This window comes from Puntigrus tetrazona, unplaced genomic scaffold (genome assembly GCF_018831695.1).
Source record: "Puntigrus tetrazona isolate hp1 unplaced genomic scaffold, ASM1883169v1 S000001062, whole genome shotgun sequence".
Lineage (NCBI taxonomy): Eukaryota > Metazoa > Chordata > Actinopteri > Cypriniformes > Cyprinidae > Puntigrus > Puntigrus tetrazona.
In genome coordinates, this window is record NW_025048651.1 from 522697 (window position 1) to 547280 (window position 24584).

General features: G+C 38.2%; 1 protein-coding gene across 3 annotated transcripts; it reads left to right on the top strand.

Moving 5' to 3' along the window:
- The first annotated feature begins 225 nt into the window (after nt 1-225).
- Nucleotides 226-23933, top strand: LOC122340562 (CMP-N-acetylneuraminate-beta-galactosamide-alpha-2,3-sialyltransferase 1-like). Of its 3 annotated transcripts, none has more exons than XM_043234133.1 (8): nt 226-431; nt 5244-5515; nt 15507-16215; nt 19696-19889; nt 20421-20600; nt 21834-21879; nt 21950-22069; nt 22519-23933. In XM_043234133.1, the coding sequence occupies exons 3-8, from the start codon at nt 15934-15936 to the stop codon at nt 22690-22692; spliced, it is 996 nt and encodes a 331-aa protein (XP_043090068.1). In that variant the 5' UTR covers nt 226-431; nt 5244-5515; nt 15507-15933; the 3' UTR covers nt 22693-23933. The 3 variants fall into 3 exon arrangements, with proteins under 3 accessions (XP_043090068.1, XP_043090066.1, XP_043090067.1); XM_043234132.1 differs by lacking the exon at nt 226-431 and adding an exon at nt 4329-4952 and having other exon boundaries at nt 5041-5515; XM_043234131.1 differs by lacking the exon at nt 5244-5515.
- The last annotated feature ends 651 nt before the right edge of the window (nt 23934-24584 follow it).

Genomic DNA, 24584 nt, shown 5'->3' on the forward strand with positions numbered 1-24584 from the left:
CTAAATAAATAAAAACTCTGCAACCCTTCATCTGAAAAAGAAACATTACGAATGTGCCACAATGTACACTTTTGACCGTGACAAGTAAAGAGTAATTTTCCAACAATATAGCCAACGCATCGTAGCACAATGGTAAACTGGAAATTGTGTCGCTGAACGTTTGAAGAGCTTGTAACGGCATAGGAGCCCCAGCCTTGGTGACCGTGTTAATTGTGGTTCCAGGGAGCTGAAGGAGGGGCTCCTCGTGAATGCAGTCAGAGCTCCCGCTGTAGTCTACAGGTCCGCGGATAACTGAGTCTCACCGAGCTGCGGACGCGTCTGCTTCTTCACTGACCTTTAACGCCATTCTCAGTTTATTCGTGACGGAAGAAACGACTGGTTAACCTTTACAGAAGAGGGGAATGCGCTCTCTCGCTCACCCACAATATCATGTAAGTGAAAAGACATGGCAGTAACCGGTTCGCGTTCACCTGCTTTCCATTGTAGAGTAGGCTGCTCGCTTTTTCTTTTGTCTTACACCTGGGATTAAAAAAAGTATAAAAAGTAGGGAACGCATTCTTGTTCAGTGCGAGCTATTTAAACGTTAGACGTAAGGCTGCTTAACTCGCGAATGTCGTTTCACCATCAAATATGACTGCTTGGTACTGAGAGAAGATGCACGGCGATGCTGTTTCCTGGTGGCTTTATTTCAGAGCTAGCCTTCCATCTGTTTAGGAACGACGTGTTGATGATCATGATGAAATATTAAATAGCCTATGCTTTGATTTGATAATATCAGAGGTGACTGTTTTGATTCCAGTTGTGATTTCACCTTTTTGTTTGTTTTTATGCCAAAACACTATATAGTAACTATTGTTATTAAAGTAAATCTGTAGTATCTTCTGTCAGGGGTATTAGTCATCCAACAAAAACAAACACCTCCACCTTACATTTGTACTAAAAAAAATGGTGAAACTGACATTTTAACAAATTAGTTTTGAAGTTCGAAGTTTGACAGGTTAATTGCGTGATAGACGCTGATAAAGATATACATTAAATACATTCATAACCTTTTATTGCATCCTGTTACGTATTTTTAAAGGCACCTACATTTGCCGATGCTTTAAAAGAACAGTGAAAAGCAAAATCAGACTTGAACATGCACCTATTGTTTAAGCAACATTTATTTCCTTAACAACAAATGGCTTAGTCATTGGAATTGTCTAGTGGATATCAAAACTAAATGTGCGGTGGAGGAATTTGTATTATTAACACGTGTGATATGAAGCTGTATTTGTAAAGATGAAGACGCGTTTCTGTAGCGCTGACATTAGTTTTTTTTTATCTTATTGAGCTGTAATAATTAAATAAGATTAAATCTGAAAGTTGCTGTTACTTCTGCGAATAAAATCACGCTTGGTCTCCTGAAATTCACTTTATATTTGCATCCTACTCTTAGGTCTGGTTTATGAGCAAGTTGGCAGTCACAGCAGCTGCACAAACAGCGTATCGGTGGGATTTTGTGTGGTTGGTTTTCCTAAAGGGCCTTCAAACTAATGTTAGCCAGATAGTATCTGAAAGATGTCTGTTAAAGATCTCTTGATCTAGAAAGCATTTGCTGTCTACAAACATCGGGCAGACGTCTTACAGATGTCAGATTTACATGCATTCTAAATCAATCAAACGTCAATAGACGTTTATTTGACATTTGAAAGGAGACCAATAGACAGATGAGCAAACAACCTAAATTCTACATCTTTCAGATGGAAATGCAGACATCAAATAGATGTCTCCAAGAAGTGCGTGTGCTATCAGGTTAGCCACATCCACAGCTAGACATGTGCCAGTAATGCAATATATCACGGTAATAATTATGCAGTGTTGTTGTTGTAGGCATTTCAAAATGCAGAAAATAATAATTTTTTAAAGATTATTTAGAATTTTGAATACGTTTCCCATTAACTGGTTAAATGCACCATACCACTGTAAACTGCCTTGAAGACACATGTATACTTTTGAGGTAAATAAGAACGAATGAGAAGCACATGGAGGAAGAGTGACAGACGAGCTGAATGAAAGCGCACAATCCCTCTCTGACCACAGAGGGCGCTGGACAGCCCACACACAGCCCCTACCCTGGAAACAAAGCATTATTTAAATATCCATTCAGATTTTTGTATTCGCAGTGATGTCCAATTAAAATTAAACTTCTTTATTATTTACAGTAATATAGTTAATAAATTAGTTAACTTAAACTCCCAATGAACAATTATTCTAAACATTCAATAATCTAAGGTAATTGAAATATTTATTAATTTACATTTACATTTACATTTACATTTAGTCATTTTGCAGACGCTTTTATCCAAAGCGACTTACAATTGAGAGTACAACAGCGATTCATTTTTTTGAGAGACGAACAGACAGAGTAAGTGCTTGTAACACCCAGTCACAGGCAGTGTTCAAATTAGTACATGCCAGAAGGGAAGGAATAAACAAGGGGGAGGAGAAGTGAGAATAATTTTTTTTATTTTTTTTTTATGATGAGGTCAGGTATTGCTGAAAGATGTGAGTTTTCAGCTGTTTCTTAAAGATTGACAGAGATCCAGCATTCCGGATATGTATGGGAAGATCGTTCCACCAGCCAGGAACAGAGAACGAGAAAGTTCTGGAGAGTGATTTCGAGCCTCTTTGAGATGGTACCACGAGGCGTCGCTCGCTAGCAGATCTCAGACTTCTAGAGGGCGTGTAGATTTGAAATAGTGAGTGGAAGTAGACCGGTGCCGAGTCTGTGGTTGTTCTATATGCAAGCATCAGTGCCTTGAACTTGATGCGAGCTGCAATTGGTAGCCAATGTAAGGAGATAAAGAAAGGTGTAACATGGGTTCTTTTGGGCTCACTGAATACCAGCCGTGCCGCTGCATTCTGAATTATTTGTAGAGGTTTTATTGTGTTTGATGGAAGTCCAGTCAGAAGAGCATTGCAGTAGTCCAGTCTAGAATCAATCAATCAATCATTTTTATTTATATAGCGCTTTTAACAACACAGGTTGCATCAAAGCACTGTACAGTATAATGACAGGGATGTATAGTGACGAGAGTGACCAATTTCTTATTAAATGCAGAGACGGTCTCTGTAGTCAATTCAACGATAGTCACTAGAAGTTAAGTGTCCCCAACCAAGCAAGCCAGAGGCGACAGCGGCAAGGAAACAAAACCCCATGCATACAGAATGGAGAAAAAAAAACCTTGGGAGAAACCAGACTCAGTTGGGGTCAGTTCTCCTCTGACCGGACGCCCAGCACTTAACTTCCAGTTCAATTTTAAACGCAGCTGTGTCAGGTAGTGTAAATGACTTAGTGTGTGCGTGTGCGTGTGTGTGTGAGCATCAGGATTTGGTGATCTGTCGACGGGCGCATCTAGGTGTTCTGGTCTCTGATGAACATAATCTCTGGGTGCTGATCCACCATCTAGTCTGGATACAAACTGTGAAAACAGATTGAGAAAGAAACAGGACTAATATTAGCGTAGATGCCATTCTTTTTACGATGTCACAAGTACATCGTATTGTAGGAGTAGTGTTCCCGGTTCCAGCAAATCTAAGTAATGCAGCCTAAAAATCCTTTAACGGATTTGAATAATAAAAGGTGTGTTGATGTGTTATGTGTAGGCTAAGTTAAAAAGATGTGTCTTTAATCTAGATTTAAACTGGCAGAGTATGAGAAATGACAAGGGCCTGGACAAGTAGCTGTGCAGCTTGCTCTGTTAGAAAGGGCCTTATCTTTCTGATGTTGTGTAGTGCAAACCTGCAGGATCGAGCAGTCTTTGTAATGTGATCTTTAAAGGTTAGTTGGTCATCGAGGATTACACCAAGATTTCTGACAGAGGTTGATGGGGTAATTGTAGACGAACCGAGCTGGATGGTGAAGTCATGCTGTGTAGTTGTAGTGGCAGGGAATACAAGCAGCTCAGTCTTTGTCAGGTTGAGCTGTAGGTGGTACTCTTGCATCCATGCCGAGATGTCCGCCAGGCAACCCGAGATCCGAGTAGATAGTGTTGGATCATCTGGATGAAAAGAGAGGTAGAGCTGTGTGTCATCGGTGTAGCAGTGGTAGGAGAAGCCGTGAGCCTGTATGATGGGGCCTAGTGACGTAGTATAAATGGAGAAGAGGAGGGGTCCAAAAACCGATCCCTGAGGAACCCCAGTTACCAGTTGATGTGCTGTGGATACTTCTCCTCCCCAGGCCACCCTAAAAAACCTACCAGTGAGATAGGATTCGAACCAGCGAAGTGGGATCCCAGAGATGCCCAGTGATGAGAGGGTAGACAGCAGGATCTGATGATTCACAGTGTCAAAAGCAGCGGATAGATCCAGCAGAATGAGAACTGATGATTTGGATTCTGAGAGCAGCGCAGTCTCAGTTGAATGGCCGCACCTGAAACCTGACTGGTTATGGTCCAGTTTGTTTGACCAGTTGGTATGGTATGGTATGGTCCAGATTGTTTAATACATTATAAAATAAATAAATATATATTTTAAATAAAAGTAAATATAAACTAATATTGACAGATTTTTTTATAATGGACTCAAGCTAACTTGTTGAGTTTTATTATTTTTAACAAACTTCTGTAGCAAATGTAGCTTTTGTTCGCTGATAATGACAGTACATTAACTAAATTTAACTAATGATATCTTTCTGATAAGTGATACCTATTGATCTTTTAATTCTTTTGCACTTTAATCTGTGCAAACAATTTCTTTAACTTTATTATATTTCTTTATTGTATTTAAATGTTCATATATTTTGGTTTTAAGCATGTTATACTCGAAGTATACGTGTGTTTCCAGTCTGCCTGCCTGCTTGTCTGTATTATTTACTTTTCTGTGGAATATTAAAGGCTATTAATTGTGATCAATCCTCGTTGAGTGCTCCTTTCCCAACCATGACAGAAGACCGGACCTTAAAAGAAAAAGTGAGCGGCGCTTCCTTATCCCCATATTTCCCATTTTTGATCAGTTTTTATTTTAGTTGTTTCATGCCTGTTCCATAATCACGTTCAGGTAAGCCATTCCTGTTCGCAATTTCTGTGGATCCTGCTCCGCAATGACAGCCAGAAGAAGCATTCCTGTTTCCTGCGGATCCTGCTCTGCAGTCATGGCCAGGAGAGCCGTTCTCATTCCGCAATCATGGCCAGGAGTGCCGTTCACGATTCCCGCTCCACAATCACAGACAGGAGAGTCATTTTTATTTCTGATTCCTCCAGATCCTGTTCCGCAATCACGGCCGGAAGAGCCAGCCCCAGTCAAGTTTTCCACTGGTGATCTCTATGGCAAACCCCACTCTTGGCCATGGCCAATGAGAGCTGTTCTCGTTTTGCAATCATGGCCAGGAGTGCCATTCACGATTCCCACGGATTCCATTCCGCAATCACAGCCAGGAGAGCCTGTCCCCAGTCAAGTTTTCCACCGGTGATCCCTATGGGAGTGCTCCTTCCCCAACCACACCATGACAGAAGTCCAGGTCTTAAAAGAAAAAGTGAGCAGCGCTTCCTAATCCCTGCGTTTTGTTTTCCATTTTTGATTAGTTTTTATTTTCGTTTTGTCATGGATGAGTCCGTTCCATATTCACGACCTGGAAAGCCATTCCTATTCCCAATTTCTATGAATCCCGCTATGAATCTTGTCATTTGACTTTGACCTTGGACTGTTGACATGTGTTTTGTGAACATTTCCTCCCTGACCATTGCATATTATTGGATTAAGATTCAGTCTCAACCTTGGATGTAACTGTTTGCTGGTATTTGGAGTTTGCCTCTTTTGACCACACTAAAACTAATAGCCTGCATCCCAATGTGCATACTATCCGAAATCCGAAAAAATAATTATATTAGTAATTTTCAATATTTTTTGAAGCAGTTAGGGTGCATAGTATGCACATTGGGTAGCAAGGCAGATCATACGTACCCAAGCAACGTTTTGAATTTGTGAGCTGAATCTGCTGGAACCAGGCAGAAGGAGAGCGACTGCTAGCATCTTACCACACAACAAGGACTGATTATTTCTACACCATAACATAAGGTAAATTTAGTCATATAATTGAGTGTTTGTGTTCTACTAACTCGTATTTTGGCAAATTTGGTTAATGACCTTTTTTTGTCTCAGATCGAATAAACATTTTGTAGCTGTTAGTTAAAAATTACAGCATAGAAATTTTGAGGTATAATTACATGCCAAAAGTCACCAAGATGAGCTTTCAGTAGAAAGTCAAAATATGCCACTGATAGTTATTTTTATCTTATCGTCAATATATTTACTACATCGTATGTAAATTTCATGATTATAACTTTTAAGGTTTAAACTTAATGAGCTGTTTGTCTTGCAATTATTTGTTGTGCAGGAACATTCTGATCAACGTTCAGAAAAGTCCCTAGGATCTTCCTCAACCATTTGCTTCTGGACTGTCATGTGCTACGTTTGGATTATTGCTACATTTGGATTACTGCTATGTTTGGATTACCCTAATGTCATGAAGAACACTGACAGTGTGATGCTTGATTTAGGACAGAAAAAAAAACTATTGAAAACCGACCCAGTGCTACACTCAACTCATGGTACTGCTACCTTCACTGTTTACAAGCATTCTCTAAATCTGTTGTTTTTGCTTCATTTCTGTAACACAAGTTAAGTTACTTGTTTTTTTCAAGGAAATTGGGTTGCATGCTTTTAGCTAGTAAATTAGATTTATGTAAATGCAACTAAGAAATTCCTAGTTGCAGCAAAAGTTTCATGAGTTCGCTCAGCTTAAATAAATGAGTTGTTTGAACTACACACACAGTATAGTGCACTCAATCATTTAAAATGGTGATTCTGAGTTAACAGAACTTACGTGTAAGTTTATAATACTAAATAAATGTTGTTATTAGAAATTGCTATTCTTATTTCTCTTTACTAGGTTTTTTCGAGGCAATCAGTTTGCTTGTATTTTTTTTAAGTAAGGTCAAATAATTAGACCTTACAGTGCACGTTGTGTGTAAATAAAGCTCGTACTTGGGTCTTCAAGGCCTGTCTGACTCCTGCCTTTACAATACTATTATAAGAAATGAATGCGCCTGGTCAATATGAATATAATTCTGAATATTTTCAAAAATGTATTTTAGTTAAAAGTTTTTTTTTTTCAACTTTGAATGTATTTCTCCACTTTGTATTTACAATTCCAGTTGTACCTTCCATATTAAAATCACTGAAATATATAAATGTCATTGTCATTAAAATCTATAGCTTACCGGTCAGCATGACCACAGCCTCGTAATGTTATATGTGAGTGATGTTTTAGGCCGAAAATGCAAGAAAATTAGGCCATATCCAATTATGTGGTGAATATTGAAACATTTGGCTACTTACCCATTAAGAGAGAGCTTTAATTTCACGTTTTGGCACGTTATAGCATGAAATACTGTTAACTTTAGACAATTTTAGTTGAAGAAATATAAACTCTAGTTTTTATAGTGTTAAAAATTATTTTATTTATTATACTTTAGATTTGTTTTTGAGTTTTTGCCTTGATTATAATGGTTCTCGTGCTAAGATTTGAACTCAAGTCACCTGTAGCTCACTGCATTTGCTCGCTACCCGCGCTGCAAAAGAAGGACAAACGGTGTCTTAGCTTTACTGAAAATACATCCTGATCTCACGAAAGTGAAAATAAAATAAAAATAAATATGCAAACAAAAACACATAGTATCGACATGCAAGAAAAACTTTGGCGTGTAAATGCTATCCTATGGGTAGGATTAGGGTTGTGGAGCAGATGCGCATAATATGTACATGAAGGCTGCATATCATATACATACTAACAAATTTTGTATGAAATACACATGACAGCTACGTATCATATGCATGCCAAAGTCCATTTTTGTGTATTAATACCACACGTGTTTATTTTTATTTGGCATACTATTCATATGCATTAGCATAGGATCAGGCTACATTAATCTGCTTTTGGTGTAAAATGTTACAAAAATGTTCTGAGTGTTTGTTTTAGCACAACACAAAATACGCCAATCTTCAGTTGTGTTTATTTCATTCTTCTTTCTTCTTTGTTTTGATACAAAAGACCTTTTCTTCTTTTCCTCCCAGATGTAATGAATAAAGGACTTTGTTTTAATTTTCTGTTCTTTTACTGTTCATTGTAGCTATTGTAATATAACAATACTTATATTTGTGTGTTCACAGGCAATTAATATTCTCTTACGGGTTTCATATATTGCCTTAAAATTAATTGCATTTCACATATACAGTATATGGTATACAATTAAAAGCACACTGCAGTTCATCAACCAACAGCCCCTGTATTATAGGCTTTGCTCAACCTTACCAATGAGATTTAATGATAGATGAATGATACTGATGCACAAGCACCAAACACTGACTGTAAGCCTAAACTTCACAAACACTATAAACTGGTCCTTCAAATTTAATTGGCTAATCCCATTGTTGTTGCAGGGTCAACAAAAATTGAATTAAACAAAATCAGCTTCTGCCAGCTCTCACTGAAAATGTTTTTCTCCAGAAAAAGTAAAAATTAACTTTTAAATTAAATTTAAAAATAGTGACACAACTTCTGTGATTGGTGATTGTTACATCCGCTCCTGGTGGGTGATAATACACACAAATGCTACTAGTTTCATTTTTTTTATTTTTTTATTTGCGTCAAAATATTACGCATGTCGCATGTCTTGCAAAAGAAAACTTCATTCATACAGCTTTAACCTAAAAAATTGTGTATTTGCATAATAACTCTACACATTATTAAATTGACTAACCATATACACACCGCACTAGACGTAGATATGAAAAAAAAGGAAACAGTCAATACTCTGCTGGCGCTGTGTTACACATATATACCATATATACATACAGTATGCCCTAATGATAAACTTTACAGTTATCAAACTGAACTGTGACAGACGTGACAATGCAAATGCAGATCTTATTAAAGGAATTATCCAGATCTAGAACGACAGAAAATAAAGACAAGAGGGAACCAAACTCCCAATAACTGTAACAAGACTAGACAAAGAACCAGGGTAACTTACAGGGGTTTAAATACACGGGGTAATGTGATAACAAGCAAGGAAGGTAGGCAAACGGGCCCTGAACACAGGGGAAAGCACTCAAATACTGGAGAAATACACTTCGAAATAAGAATTTGAATTGTAAACATTCTGTATTGTATAAAACAGAGTCAGAATCCTCGGCCAAACTGCATAGCAGTATTGACAATGATCATATTTGCCATACTGTCATATGTTCCCAGTGTTTTGACTTTTATTGTGTTTTTCCTGTTCCTGTTGTGTCAACAAGGTTCCCTTTGTATTTGCTCTGCTTCTGTAGCTCCATTGTTAGTTCTCATAGTACGTCTAGTGTAACAAGCACTGAGAACAGTGGGCCTGGTGCAGGTTCATTGTGCTCGACCATGAGTGAACAATCAATAGCTAAGGGACAGTGTCCTCAACTCTCAAGCAGAGAGGAGAACCCACATGATCTGCCTAGGATTGGCAAGATCATAATAGACCCTCTTGCAGTGAGGATAGCGCTGCTATGCTCAGGCAAGCAGACTGACCACAGATAAGATATCAGAAATGGGATCCAATTTGTAAGGGCAACTTAGAGGGCTGAGGCCGGCCCTCATTGCTCATACTGGGTGCAATAGGCTCATAGCTAACCCTCGTAATGAGGGTAGCACTTCCTAGCTCAACCAGAAAGCAATGCTAGAATAGAATGGTCAATCCTGGTGAAAGATGTCAACTGTTACAGGTGAACACTGTCCTATGCTGTCTGCCTCAATAGAGAGTGTGTTTTCCATTTAAACAGGCACAAGAGTACTTGTAGAAGGGACATAATGATCCCCTCATGCACAAAGAGCTACAGTACTGCTTCTTGAAACAATCACTCAGCCAGGACATCAGGGAGCATGTCACAAAGCATTACACTATAAACAATTTTAAACCTGAAATGGAAGATCCATGGATCCTTGAGCCTAGTAACTTGGCTGCAATCGGTTGACAGAGTAGTGGTTCTAACTTCCAGCAGAGGAGGTGCTTGTGGAGGTCCTAAGCCTATAATAAAGTCAAAATCACTAAAAGGAGAGGAATGTTATAAAGTCAACATAAACACTAGCAATGGAGAGATGAAATGGATTATACTCACCCACAATGGCTCCCATGCATGACTTAAGTTCACAGATACATTCTGAAGGTGAAGTATGAAAAAACATTTGGGTCCAGACTGTAGGTTAGTTCTATGAGGCATTGGAACTACCAAAATATCATAGATCCAGCATGAGAGGCTTCAATGCAAACACAGACTTCTAACATAGTTCTAGGACTAAATCCACGACAGCTCTGATTAATACGTCTTCTACATCAATGCGTCATTTAATGATGTTTGTTAATGAAAAAAACAGTGCAAATGCCCTCCACCCCACTTCCAGGTAGGTCTTCCAGGTAAGTGTTCTGCAACCGTCTGTTAACCATAAACCAGGACAGGCAGAATCTCCTTGTTGTTTGGGCTCAGACCTGTGCCTTTGTAGATTCAAGTAAATCACTTCTATGAGTGGAAAACAGATCTTCATGCAAAGAAATGGGAGCATGCAAGCTCATTTTAAACCCTCGAGTGCGCCCTATACATGTCATCTGCGCATAATACAAGTCCTTGCACGCATGATCATTCCTGCGCTCCATCTTCTCTCACCCTTTTCCGGATGAGATTCAAAATCCACTTGACTTGAGACTTGACGTAAGTGGACTAGATAGATGTTAGTTATTGTTTCATTAGCTTATTTTATTTATTTTTATTGATTTTATTTTTTATTTAATGTAATTTAATGCATTATTGATAGAGTAGATCTTTTTCAGATACTTTATTAATAGACTTTTTAAAGACCCATACATACATATATACACACACACACATGTATAAATGAGTTTTATCTCTACTCTTGCAAATAGATACAACATCATAATATGTCATATGTTTATATAAAACAGAGGTTTCGCCATGTTTGCATTTAATTTAGAGTGTTAATAATTATCTATCAAACTCCATTCACTATGATGTATATGAAAATTTATTTTTCCCAGTACAAGCAAGTAAAAGTAATTGTATTTTATTTCTGGATTTTTTTTTCTTGAAAAAAGCAGCACAATGAATGGAGGATATAGATTGCCAGGTTCATGTTTCTTTCAAGAGACACTGAACAAGGGGAAAAGCATTCTTATTCAAAGGTTAAAACTTAAAACTATCTGATGGGGGAAGCAGTGGATCAGTTGGTGCTGCCTGGGGTTTAGCAGCCAGAGGTTTTTCAGCAGTCAAATAATTCTCATGACCACCAAGGAACCAATGAGCTTATATGCAGCCGGTGTTATGGTCGGGGTCCTTTTTAGCGTGCAGCTCACATTTCTCCCAAGAATTCGGGTAGACTTGGACAAATTTGCAGAGGCCTAAAATCCTCATCCTCTCTCTTCAGAAGTCAAACAAAGTTCATAGCAGCTTTGGCACACTGGGCTGATACACAAAAAATGTACCAGTTCAAAAGATATGAGACATTAGTCTAAGTGGATTTTTAACTATGTAATTGACTGCTAAACCATTAGGACATTGAAGAGGCAGATGGTGACGTAACTGCTTCTTATGATGCCTGTGAAGATATCAGAGCTATAGTTCAAGAATATGAATCCCTTTTAATAATCAATGATAAAGTGGTGACAGGGTAACTAAAACAGGGTCACCATAGCTGTTATATTAGAGGCTTCAGGACTATCTCCCTCACACCACCAGAGGGAACCCTTGCCTGAGTATAAGTTATCTGATTCAGACTCAAGTCACTCTCTCACACACAGTCTCTGTGAAGTCTTGATTTGCCCTGACTATCACTACTGAGCGTTTCCATGTATTTAGGCATGAACTGTGATCTCTTTTTTGGTAACTTTTTTTTTTCTCCATTCTGTATGGATGGGGTTTTGGTTCCTTGCCGCTGTCGCCTCTGGCTTGCTTTGTTGGGGACACTTAACTTCTAGTGATTATCGTCAATTTGATTACAGAGACAATCTCTGCATTTAATAACAAATTGGTCAATCTCGTCGTTATACATCCCTGTCATTGTATTCTTCTACTTTAAAATGTACAGTGCTTTGATGCAGCCTGTGTTGTTAAAAGCACTATATAAATAAAAATGATTGATTGATTGATTTCTCTACTACTTCCTGTTGGCTGACTATAAATTGTGAAGTAGGCCTTTCACTGGCATGTAGCATTATAGTTAGTGTAAGCCTTGGTTTTTCCCCTGTTGATATTCTCTGGATTTGACTTTGCCTGTCTGCTTTTTGATTGTTTGCTGCCTGACCCGACCCCTAGTGTTTTTGGATTTTGTTGTTGCTTTGCCTCTGATATTGCTGTTGGCTGTGTTTTTGAAGTCTGCCTGCATTGACCATAAATAAAAGCCTGCAAATGGATCTGCATGCCTCAGACCCCTCATTTATAACATATTGCTACATCAAACAAGGATCCAGTGGCTTTCCACCAGAACCATGGCCATCCCTCAAGAAGGTAACCTGAACACTTGAAAACTATATCCAGGAATATCTAGACCTTGCTTACCTTTTAAACTTACCAGACTGTGTATAGATCGACTTCTTTTATGAGGACATAAATCAACCCCTCAAGTCACAACGTGTTTGTGAGGGTCCACATGGGTCGCTTGCACATTTATGGAGTTTGCCTTAGTGACTGTGGGTTCAGCGTTCACGCTGGGTGTTGCAGAGAAAGAGGACACCGCATTGATGCCTGTTATCAGTTTACAAGATGGCTGCCACACCTGATTCCCAGCACAAGATGGCTGCCTCCCCAGAGCCACTGCACAAGATGGCCACCTCCCCAGAGCCACTGCACAAGATGGCCGTCTCCCCAGTTCTCAGCCACCACGGATGCCTTTCCAGTAATACCCCACATTGTGGATACAGCATTTGAGGACACATGGGTGTTCCAAGGGCGTTTGAGGCTGGTGTCCAGTCTGGCGGACTCAACAGTGATAACGGCTTCAGCACTAGTCATCCCTGAGACTGCTCTCAGTGCTCCATCCGCTGCGCTTCCTGTAATGGCAGTTGCCATTTTGTGTGTTTGGTCTACACACTGCTCAATTCCTACACCAGTCTGCAAATCTGCTCTTGAGCCCATTTCTGCCCATCAATCTACTCCAGTGCCCACAAGCCTGCTCCAGAGGACTTTCATGTCCGCATGTCTGCCCCTGAGGCCTTTCCTGACCCAGAGTCAACTCCTGAAACCTCTCCCGTCTGTCAGCCTGCTCCAGAGGTGTCGGCATCAGCAGTAAAACCTCCAGAGATGGTATCTGTTACTGTGAAGCTCACTGCCTGTCCAGTCTCAGCCACAGAGATTGAGTACAAGCCCACAGCAAATGCAGTCAAGGTCATTGTGGTCACCTATGAACCTTCTTCTGGCTTAGGTACAACTGGAGAGATTACCCTCATCCCGTCCAGTCACGGTTATGGGAGCCGTCTATAAACTCTCGCCCTGTTTCGTCTCAGGTATGAAGGCTGTCTGTGAATCATTGTCCAGCGCTGCCACAGCTATGGAAGCAGTCTATGAACTCTCGCCTATTCCGTCCCGGCTATGAAGGCCATTTGTAAATCATTGTCCAGCCCTGCAACAGCTATGGATGCAGTCTATGAACTCTTGCCCTGTTCCTGTTATGGAGGCCGTCTGTGAGTCCTCATCCTGTGCAGTCACGGCTATGGAAGCTGTCTATGAACCCTTGTCTTGGCATGTCACGGTTATGCAGGCCATTTATGTGTTTCCGCTCTGCCTCATTTCGGCTATGAGGGCCGCCAGTGAACCTTCGTTCTGTACAGGCGCGGCTTTGAAGACTGCTTGTGAACTTTCATCCAGCCCAGCCACAGCTACGGATGCCACCTGTGAATATTTAACCAGCCAATTCTCGGTCCTCGGGCCATGTATGCCCTGTCTGTGTTGTCTGTTTCTGCTTCTTTCAGGCACCGGTCCCATGTATGCTGCCCTGGCCAGTCCAGTCTGCCCTGGAGGGTTCCAGTTCCGTCTGCTCTGTCTTTTTTTTGTGTCTCGTCCTTTATTAGATCCCAGTTACTACCCGGTGTCTCCATTCTCCCTAGTGGGCATTCGTCTCACCTACTCTGCAAGCTCCTCCCTTGAGGCTCTCTGCTCCGCCAGCTCTGCCCTGGAGGCTTTCTGCTCCGCCCAGGATGGCTTTCGCCATGCTTGCTGTGTTCTGGAGGGTCTCAGCTCTGCCCGCTCTGCCTCAGGCCCCTGTATCCCCACATGGACCTGGACCACTGTCCTGCCCCTTTTCCGACTCCAAGCCACCTCCCTCCTATCAACTGCGCCATTGCAACACTTTTTTGGCAGGGGGGAGGCTATGGGGGTTGGACCACTCTTTGTCTGGCTTGTCACCTAGGACCTGTTTGACTTGGAATATCCTACCAGTGGCATATAGCCCCGGGCAACATAGCTCCTAGGGTCACTCAGGCACTCAAACTATATTTTACTTTTTAACTATATTTTACTATATTAAACTGCTCACCCAGTAAACATTTTTTCAAAAACTTATTGCTCAAAACTCACAACTTTAATACTGTAATATTTGAAACAAGTATTTTGTAATTTTGTAAGTATTAGTAATATTTTTAACAGGCAGAGAAACTGAATCAACCAGCTTTACTGCAAGAGCTGCATTAGACATAAGGTACAATGAACAAAGCAACTTCTGTCATTATTTCTTCAATTATTGACATTCTAAAATGGTATACATTTTTTCTTCTATTGAGCACAGAATAAAACCCTGATTAAATAATAGTGATATTATTTTAAATTGGTTTTGTATTACCACCTTTTCCCTCAGTCGTTGGCTGACCACTGACCACAAGAACTGACACTGTTCTTGTTTTGTATTACTACACATAATTTTTCCTGATTAATAGTATAAAGCTATGTGTATTGTTAAAAGCGCTACATAAATACTGGTTACTTGACCTGACCTGACCGGCCATTGCGTGTTGCTATTGCTGGTAAAAACTGGGGTAAAATGTACATAGTCTATTGCAGACCTATTTTAGTGGAAGGCAGTGATAAGGATTAGGCATCATACTTTATTTAAAATATAGAAAATACTTTGGTATATAGATATTGCTGATTGTGTGTGTGTTGCTCACAGTCCTTAAGGCAGATCTCAAAGTGAAGTTATTACTGTTGATGCTTGGATGTTCTGATTTGAGTTAAGTAGTAATGAAAAGTTTAAGAACCTCTATTGAAATGTCACAGCGTGCTTTTTCTGTAGTATTTGTGTATTTTTGGGGTTTTGCTAAGGTTGAAAATTAAATAAAGAAGCTTAATTTTGAGAAATGTGTCTTAGCTATTAGGAACAAAAATTCTAAATGTATGGTGATATTTAAGCTTAAGTTATCTTGTGTTTGCTTTTCTAGGTAGATGATCAAACTAAATTAGTATCATGGGAGAGAAGACTAGCATCCTGATCGCACTGTTCTGGATGGAGCTGGATCATAATCACTGTAATCAAGTGTTTGATTTGTCCAGAAAGATCCTCTAGAAGAGATCAAAGAAAAGTTTCAAGAGAACATTTTTACAATTGAGGACTGTATGATGTTTTGGGGATTTACTTTAACAAGGATTTTTTTTCTTGGAATATTTTTCCTGCCAAAACATTGTAAGGTTCACATGTCCGTCTTCACAATGTGGATACCAGCTGGAGAGTGAAGATTCACATCATTACATATTTTTATTTTTCTCAATGATTTTTGTGGGAGAACAAAGAATTCATAATATATTTCATAATATATCCCTCACTCATTGTTTTTTTTTTTGGGAGTGAGAGACAGAGTCAAACTCAAGATGTATTTGTTCACCCAGAGGAAAATGCGCACATTAACAGGACTTTTGTGTGCCATGACCTTCTCCATGTTTGTGTTCAGTTACACACTCAGAGAACCCTCACTGTACTTCTTCAGGTCCATGCTGGGTCTGTCAGGAAGTACATGTTCCTGTCGACACTGTCTCATTCACCTTAATGATGAAGATGATAGCTGGTTTATAGACCGGTTTAACCAATCCTTTCACCCACTGATGTCCAGGAAAAGCAGCATGCTCTCAGACGACACATACAAATGGTGGCAGGTTAGTCACACAGCACTACTTATAGCAAAACAGAACTAGTTCTTTACAAGAGAGAAGTTGAAAGTAGCGGCCTTGGAATCAGTGAACGAAAAAAATATATGTAGATGGAAGGTTGCATTTTATTGAAAGACTACAAGGAGAATCATTTTTTCTTCATAATAAAATGCACAATCATTCATTCAAGATCTGTGTGAAAGCACATAATGGTTGCAACAATGTGCATTAAAAAACATATGTTTCTTGTAAACTGTAATCATTTAAAACAAATAAACACAGAATATTTCAGTGGCATATCATCAGATAATACTGGTATACGTATGTTTGGGGCATGTCTCTCCTCTTTTTAGTGCCCTTTGGTGGATTTACCACACCAATGGGGAAAAGGAGCAAAAAGAGTGTACAATCCCCCCTGCAACTGGTGTTTTGGGGGTGCAGGAGTCTCCAGGAAATGGTTCTCACCTGCTGTGTGTAGGACACCAAACATTTAACATCCCCTTAGCAAAACAGAGTTTCAAAACTAGCAAAGTACCTACTGCCAAATATCTTTGTCATTGGGTTGTAAAGACTGTAGAAAAAGGCTTCAAGGCAAGGCAATCAATCACTTTTATTTATATTGCACTTTTAACAATACAGATTGTATCAAGGCACTAAACAGTATAAAATAGGAGAACACAAAATAGGCAGGTAAAATGATGAGATTGAACAATGTGTTATTAATTGCAGAGACGGTCTTTGTAATGAAATCAATGATAATTGCTAGAAGTGAAGTGTCTCAAACCAGAGGCAACAGCGGCAAGGAACCAAAACCCCATTTGTACAGAATGAAGGAAAAAAAACTTGGGAGAAACAAGGATGCCTGACGCCCAGAACTTAATTTCCAGTTCTATTTTAAACAGCTTTACACAATCTGACAGTTATGTCAGATTGTGCAAATGACTTATTGTGTGTGTGTGTGTGTGAGTGTGTGTGCATCTGGTTCCAGTGATCTGTCCACAGGGTTCATCTAGGTGTTCTGCACTCAGATGAATGTCATCTCTGGGTGCTGACCTGGATACGAACTGAGAAACAGAACAAGAAAGAAACAAGACTAAAATTAGTGTAGAATTCTTTTTACAAATGTAACAAGTACATTGCGTTTTATGAGGAGTGTTCCCGGTTATGGCTGATCTAATTAATATAGCCTAGCCGTCCTTTAACAGATTTGAATAATAAAAGTGTATTAGTGTGTTATGTGTAGGCTAGGTTAAATTTTTTTGTCTTTAATCTAGATTTAATCTGACACAGTGTTCCCGAACAGTGTTAGGGAGATTGTTCCAGAGTTTGGGTGCTAAAGATACTAGAAAAGGTAGTATCCTCACAACTATATTCATTTTTTAAAAAAATGGTATCTGTGAGGATTTCCGATCAGGATTTAGACCGTACCATAGTACTGAGACTGCTCTCATTAGAGTTACTAATGACCTGCTTCTATCATCTGATCGTGGTTTTATCTCGTTATTAGTGCTATTAGATCTTAGCGCAGCATTCGATACTATCGATCACAACATTCTCTTGGATAGACTAGAAAACTATGTTGGCATTAGAGGAAGCGCCTTAGCATGGTTCAAATCATATGTATCTAACCGCTATCAGTTTGTAGCACTAAATGAGGAGGTGTCATATGTATCACAAGTGAAATATGGAGTTCCTCAAGGCTCAGTGCTAGGACCGTTACTTCAAGAGACATGATGTTAGCTTTCACTGCTATGCTGATGATACTCAGCTCTATATTTCAGCGCAGCCTGGTGATACACACCAAATTGAGAAATTTAACAGAATGCTTAGTTAATATAAAAAACTGGATGATGATTAACTTCTTAATGCTAAATTCTGAAAAAATGGAGGTGCTAATAATTGGACCTAAAAACCCCACATATAATAATCTAGAACACAGTCTAACACTTGATGGCTGCTCTGTTAATTCTTCATCATCAGTTAGGAACCTAGGTGTGCTGTTTGACAGCAATCTATCCTTCGACAATCTATCCTTTTTCTATTTCTAAAATATATCCAACATCAAATGTACAAATATTAACTCATACATTTATGACCTCAAGGTTAGACTATTGTAATGCTTTATTGGGTGGTTGTTCTGCACGCTTGATAAACAAACTTCAGCTAGTCTAAAACACAGCAGCTAGAGTCCTTACTAGAACTAGGAAGTATGATCATATTAGTCTTCAACACTGCACTTGCACTTGGTGAAATCATGCTCAGCTAGATTTACATCCACCACTGCAGTCAGTGGCGCAAGTTAGAGCAGCTTTTTATATGCTATGGGGGCTAGCTACAACAGGATGGACTGTCACTAGGCAAACAATGTCCTATTGAAGCATGCTATTGGCATCCTTTAGGAGTTAGGGCCCATTCTACTAGGGAATTTGCATTCTTCAAGGTTCTGGCAATAGGTGCCCCCTTGCAGCAAGTATTTGGTGTGGCAGACTGGACAGTTCTTTAAATTTTACAGACTGGATGTTCCTGTCACTCAGGGCTTGCATGTCCTTGAGTCAACATCACAAGGTCATGTCTGAAACATATTAAATATATGTGTACACACCACACAACATCAGGGGTCCAAAACCTTCCAGTATAGAAGTGCTGGTATTCATGTTTCCTTTAGCATTATTGAAGATTTTGGGTTACCAGTAAGAAGATGCTGAACTTCACTGTAGGCCACATGTCTAGATGTAGCACTTTTTTTGTAGTACCAAGCACTGTAACTAGATATAACAGCTGCAACCATTATAAAGGGAGCACTCTTTAACCCCTTTCACACATACAGACTTCCCTGGAAAATTACTGTTGCTCTAAAGAGATAATGTGTGAAGAGACCCTTAAAAACATACATTTGCTACGGCAATTTACAGGTATAAGAAGTTGTAATATTACTCTACCAGTAAATTGCAAAAATGATGCTGTGTGTGAATGCAGAATGAAAGCCCATACAAATAAAAAACGCTGTGACGTAAGATGTCTGCTCCAGGCCAATCAAGAGCCATTGAAATGCAAATGTCAATGACTCTTGGCAAACCATAACATTCTGATGCAGATGATGCATTATCTCTGCGTTTTGTAGTTTGGTTTGAAATCATCTAATATGTCTTTGGTCCCAAAGAAGCAGCCTGAATGTGAACATATGACACAAAAATAAAAACATCAACAAAAACACTGCCCATGTATACCCCTCCATATTTACCGTGGTATTAACACTGTGTTAAAGGGGTTTTGATTACTCCCTGTATATATAAGACTTGTCATGAGACATCTAAATATATACGTATGATTTTAAGTGATCCTGTTATAGCATCGCTCGCCGTTACATTAAAAGTACATACAGTACTTAGATATTCATATACATTTTTAGTTTTGTAGTAATTTAATATGAATGATTTTGTTACTCATTTCCATATTGTGATTTCTCTGTATGATTTTTGAGTGCAGTGGCTACAGGCTGAGAAGAGCCCATCTAATCTAACCGTGGTGTTGGACAGATTATTCCAGATGATCCCTGCTGAGGAACACTATGTCGATGCTCATCCTAATCGCTGTCGAACATGCTCTGTAGTTGGTAATTCTGGGAATCTCCGGGAGTCCCGTTATGGGTCCTACATCGATTCCAGTGATTTTGTCATAAGGTAAAGATTTATTTATCTTTATTTTTTAAAAATCACAGAGAAATACAGATTTGGGTAGAGGTGCAAATTAGTTCAGAGTCTGAATTTTAGATGATTTAATGAATTGAAATGAATATTGAATGAATATTAGCAAAAGACAATACAAGAGAATAAAATACGTAAACTGAGCTTTGAACCGAAGATTTCACGAAACTAACAAAATTCTTAAAGAAATCAACCAACCAATGTTTTGTCGTGTTTCATACACTGCATTATTATGTAATTATATACAGATATAGTAGGAAATTTCCAGTTTTTAATTATACATGCTTGCAAATTTAGCACATCTCTAAACAGTAAATAGGAAATTCAAGATGCGTGTTTGGATATGCTTACAGTACTTGCTTTAATATTATACTACACTTTAATTTGTGGGTCAGGGTAAGAAAATTTGACAATAATCAGCAGAATTCAGCAGTAATTAATATATAATACTATATAACATGATAAGTGTTAACAGTGAAAAGTATGTGCACTTTTGTGTATAAACAGAATGAACCAGGCTCCAACGCAGGGTTTTGAAAGGGATGTTGGCTATAAGACTACTCATCATCTTATGTATCCAGAGAGCGCCACCGACTTAGACAACTCCACAAGTCTGGTACTCATTCCCTTTAAAACCCTGGATCTAGAGTGGATCATCAGCGCTCTGACTACAGGAGACATCTCAAAGTTAGTCAATCATTATCTGGTATTCGGAATGACATGAGAGATTTTAGTACAGGGGCACCGAACTCCTTCAGATCAGGTGTGTTCAAATTCTGAACGACTGCAGCCCAACAGGAACTACAGGAGATGTTCAAATTGATATCACTTAATTGTACAGTAATGATAAATGGCTAAATGTGAAATTATTGCAATATAAAATATATTTCAAAACGTTGATGTTCCGGAAAAATGTGTGACTAATTAGTCATCGGGTTGTGTTATAAGTGTGCAGCACACTTCAGAAACATCTTTATTGCTGTTCTATGTGTCTTGAGAGCAGCTTGCATCATATGCAGGAGCGAATATAAGAATAGTACTAAGCATTCTTGTCTGTGTATTTACTACGCTGAAAAGGCAATTATTTTTGCACCCTTCCTATATGCATTTGTAGGAGTTTCCCTTTCAGAATCAAAATTGATATGAGAAAGGTTTTAAAATGAAAACCACACTGTGGTGTAACGAGTGGTCAGAAGCAGTCGGATCCTTTTTGCACTTTTATAATAACAGACAAGCAGGGCTCGATCAGGGGTCATGAACATCAGAGACAATGAGAGACATCAAGGTCAGGGGAAGGCAGTAAGAAAAGACTCTGGTGATGGTGCCCTCTGCTGGTGATCAGAAGGGATCAGAATGGTTGTGTTTGTCAAATTACTGGAATTCGTGCCATTATTTAGCATCTTAAAGCAGTTCTTTCTAGATTTCACTGATCATTATGGAAGTGATCTGTCTTATTAGACTTATTTGCCCAGTTTAGTACATCAGGCTCTTTAATGTTAAGTGTCAGTGTACGTCTTTTGTTAATGCATTGTAACATAAATAACATATCACTAATATAAAATAAATATAATACATATTCAATTACAACTGTATGAATTAGAATAAATATAATTTAAAAACATATGACTTTTATTTCATATATTTACTTTGCTCACAGAAAAAACCCACTGAATTTGCTGAAAACGTTTTTTTGATTATGAAGTATAACAATAACATACCGTGTTCATGTCATAATGCATTTAAATAGGCCTGCACGGTTGTGTGCTTGTAAACCGTATATGATCTATATAACACATAACACAATTTTAGTCTTGTTTTTTTTTTTTCTTTTCACCCATAGAGGGAAAATGCATACGGGGAAGGGTTAAGGTAATTGAATTAGTACAGTGAAGTATTAATCTGATTGTCTCTGGCTTTTAGGACTTATGTACCAGTCAAGTCACGGATCAAAGCTAATAAGGACAAGGTAGGGGATTTTGTACCATGATTAAAAAATGAATAGATTTTGAGAGATTTGATTTACGATCTTTTCACAGGTGTTAATATATAACCCAGGCTTTTTAAAGTATGTCTATGACTCGTGGCTCGAGGGTCATGGGAGATATCCATCCACTGGATTCCTTTCTCTGATGTTTGCGATCCACGTTTGTGATGAGGTATGTTCATTTCAGCAGTATTCTTTCTTCTGTGTCTTGACTGTCATTCAGATTAATACTGTTCTGTGCTTCGAGGAGTGTGTTCCTCTGCCATTCTAAAATGAGAATATCTCTCCCTGGACCTCTGCTGCAACTGTGTGTTGAGACAAAGGGGGATCATTACAGTCCTTTTACATGATCATATAACTGATTAACACGGATCTTCCTGTCATTTGGTACGGTTTTAAAGAAAAAAACTGCTTTAGAGCAGATTATGATAGAAACAGATTGTGGTACAGCTATGTTGATGATTTATCAAAACCCAGACTGACTGCTCTTACAAGCAAGCATCACATTTAAATGAAAAAAAGGTTAAATTAATAGATTCTATTATTAAAATTGCTACTGCTGATTAAATGTGATAAAAACAATCAATGAATACTGATGCTGATGATCTGTGCTGGTTGTAGGTGAATGTGTTTGGATTTGGTGCTGACCAGGATGGAAACTGGCACCATTACTGGGAGGAGAACATGCTGGGAGGAGCTTTCAGACACACGGGCGTCCACGACGGAGACTATGAGTACAACATCACCCTGCTCTTAGCAGACAAACACAAGATCACGCTCTACAGAGGAGGCTGAGCCGCGACAGAACACAAGGCAGAGGCCATCTGAGCACTTATTAAAAGCTTGAACTCTTTCTTTTTTATTTACTTTAAGATTGAAGATGGTTCAGTGGTTAAAAATGATGAAATGATCAGTACTTCAAAAAGGACTTGTTTGCAGGTATTCCTATGCTGCAGACATGGATAATATCAGTTTCACTGACGGATAGCAAGTTCATTTGCAAATCATTTCTGATTTCTTTTTATCACTATTTTTTGTCATAAACATAACACTCACTTTATTCATGGTTTTACTAAACAGTTTCTTTTGTCAGGAGTAGTATTTATTATTTTATATATATTTATTATATTATTATTATTATAATATTTATATATTATTTATGATTTTTCTACTTTTTATGTAATTGCCTCTTTCAAAAAAAAAAAAATATCTATATAGCCCTACATCTTTATTTACTACCTACTTCATTTCATGCAAAATTTACTTTTCTACATTTCTTAGTTTTATTCATTGTGATAACATGCATAATATGCCAAGGTTTAGTGGACGATTGCTTCCATTTACTTAAAAAAAATATTAAACTTAAAATAATGTGAAATAAGGATACTCATCTGCCATTTTCATATAGGTATATATCTGTTCACTTTTTATTTACCGTAGTTGTGTGCTTACACATCCGAAAAACAGATATAAACTAATGCTCTGTGATAATAACTCCACGTTATTACAGTCAGACATGCTGTTCTGTATTTTATGTGTGTGTGTGTTTGTTTGTGTTAATCAGCCTAAATCAGCTACAATGCCAAACACTACACAATAATGAAAAGAAATGGAAAATTCTGTCCTTAATTACTCACCATTGTGACTTTCTTTTACGTTCAGAACGTAGATCAAGATATTTTTATGAAATCCGAGAGCATTCTGACCCTTCATAGACAGCAACGCAACCACCACGTTCAAGGACCTCAATATGTACATGGGGTTATTCAACTGAAATATGTGTTGATGGGTTACATGGATTCATATTTTAAGTGCCTCTTTTGCCAAATAACAGTGCCTTGTTTTAGAAAAAAAACAATGTATATGTGTATATATACACACATACTAATTAAAGTAAGTAATATGTTCTTCATTTTCCAAAACACTGTGTCTGTGTTTTGTAAGTAGTGTATATTAATTTAGAGTTAATTTTCACTATTTTCACCAATGTTTTAATGTATGTTGAATGAATAAACAGATTTTGAGTTTTGATTTTATTTTTGTACTGTCATCACTCAACAAATCAGATTTGAGTCAGATGTGATGATTGTTTATTTGTATAGAGCTTTTTATTATACTAGAGATTGCAAAGCAGCTTTACAGGAAATTAGGTTTCTACAATATATTTATTTACAATTATATTATGAGATGCATTATGTGAATGCTTGGCTAAAGAGATGCAGCTTTAATGTGTGTCTGAACCCTGAAGAGTTTGGGGGCAAAATGTTAAAAGGCTCTACCTCCTTTAGTGGACTAGGAACTATCAAAAGTCCAGAGTTTTGTGACTTTAGGGAAGGGTTGGATTGAATACTAATGGTAGAAGATTAGTTAGGTATACAGAAGCTAAAACATTAAGGGTTATATTTAAGTAATAACATTTTGTAAGTGATATTGAATTTAATAGGTAGCCAGTGCAGAGACTGGGGTAAAATTAAGTTTAATATACAAAAGAATACAATAATAATATCTGAAAATTTAACAATGAATGAATTTTAATGAACATAACCGCTTCAAGAGGTTTCAAAAAAAAAGAAAAATAATAACACTTCTTCAAAGGTAAAGAAATTTGCTTCATCTATAATTCTTAATTCTGAATTAAAATAAGGCATATCACTCTATAGATATATAAGCTTTGAAAATCTGGCTTC

Bases quoted from the DNA above. Each gene is read 5' to 3' on its own strand.
- LOC122340562 (XM_043234133.1), top strand. From the start codon at position 15,934: ATGTATTTGTTCACCCAGAGGAAAATGCGCACATTAACAGGACTTTTG. The intron at 16,216-19,695 runs GTTAGTCACACA...TTTTGAGTGCAG, and splicing joins ACACATACAAATGGTGGCAG to TGGCTACAGGCTGAGAAGAG. The intron at 22,070-22,518 runs GTATGTTCATTT...TGCTGGTTGTAG, and splicing joins CGATCCACGTTTGTGATGAG to GTGAATGTGTTTGGATTTGG.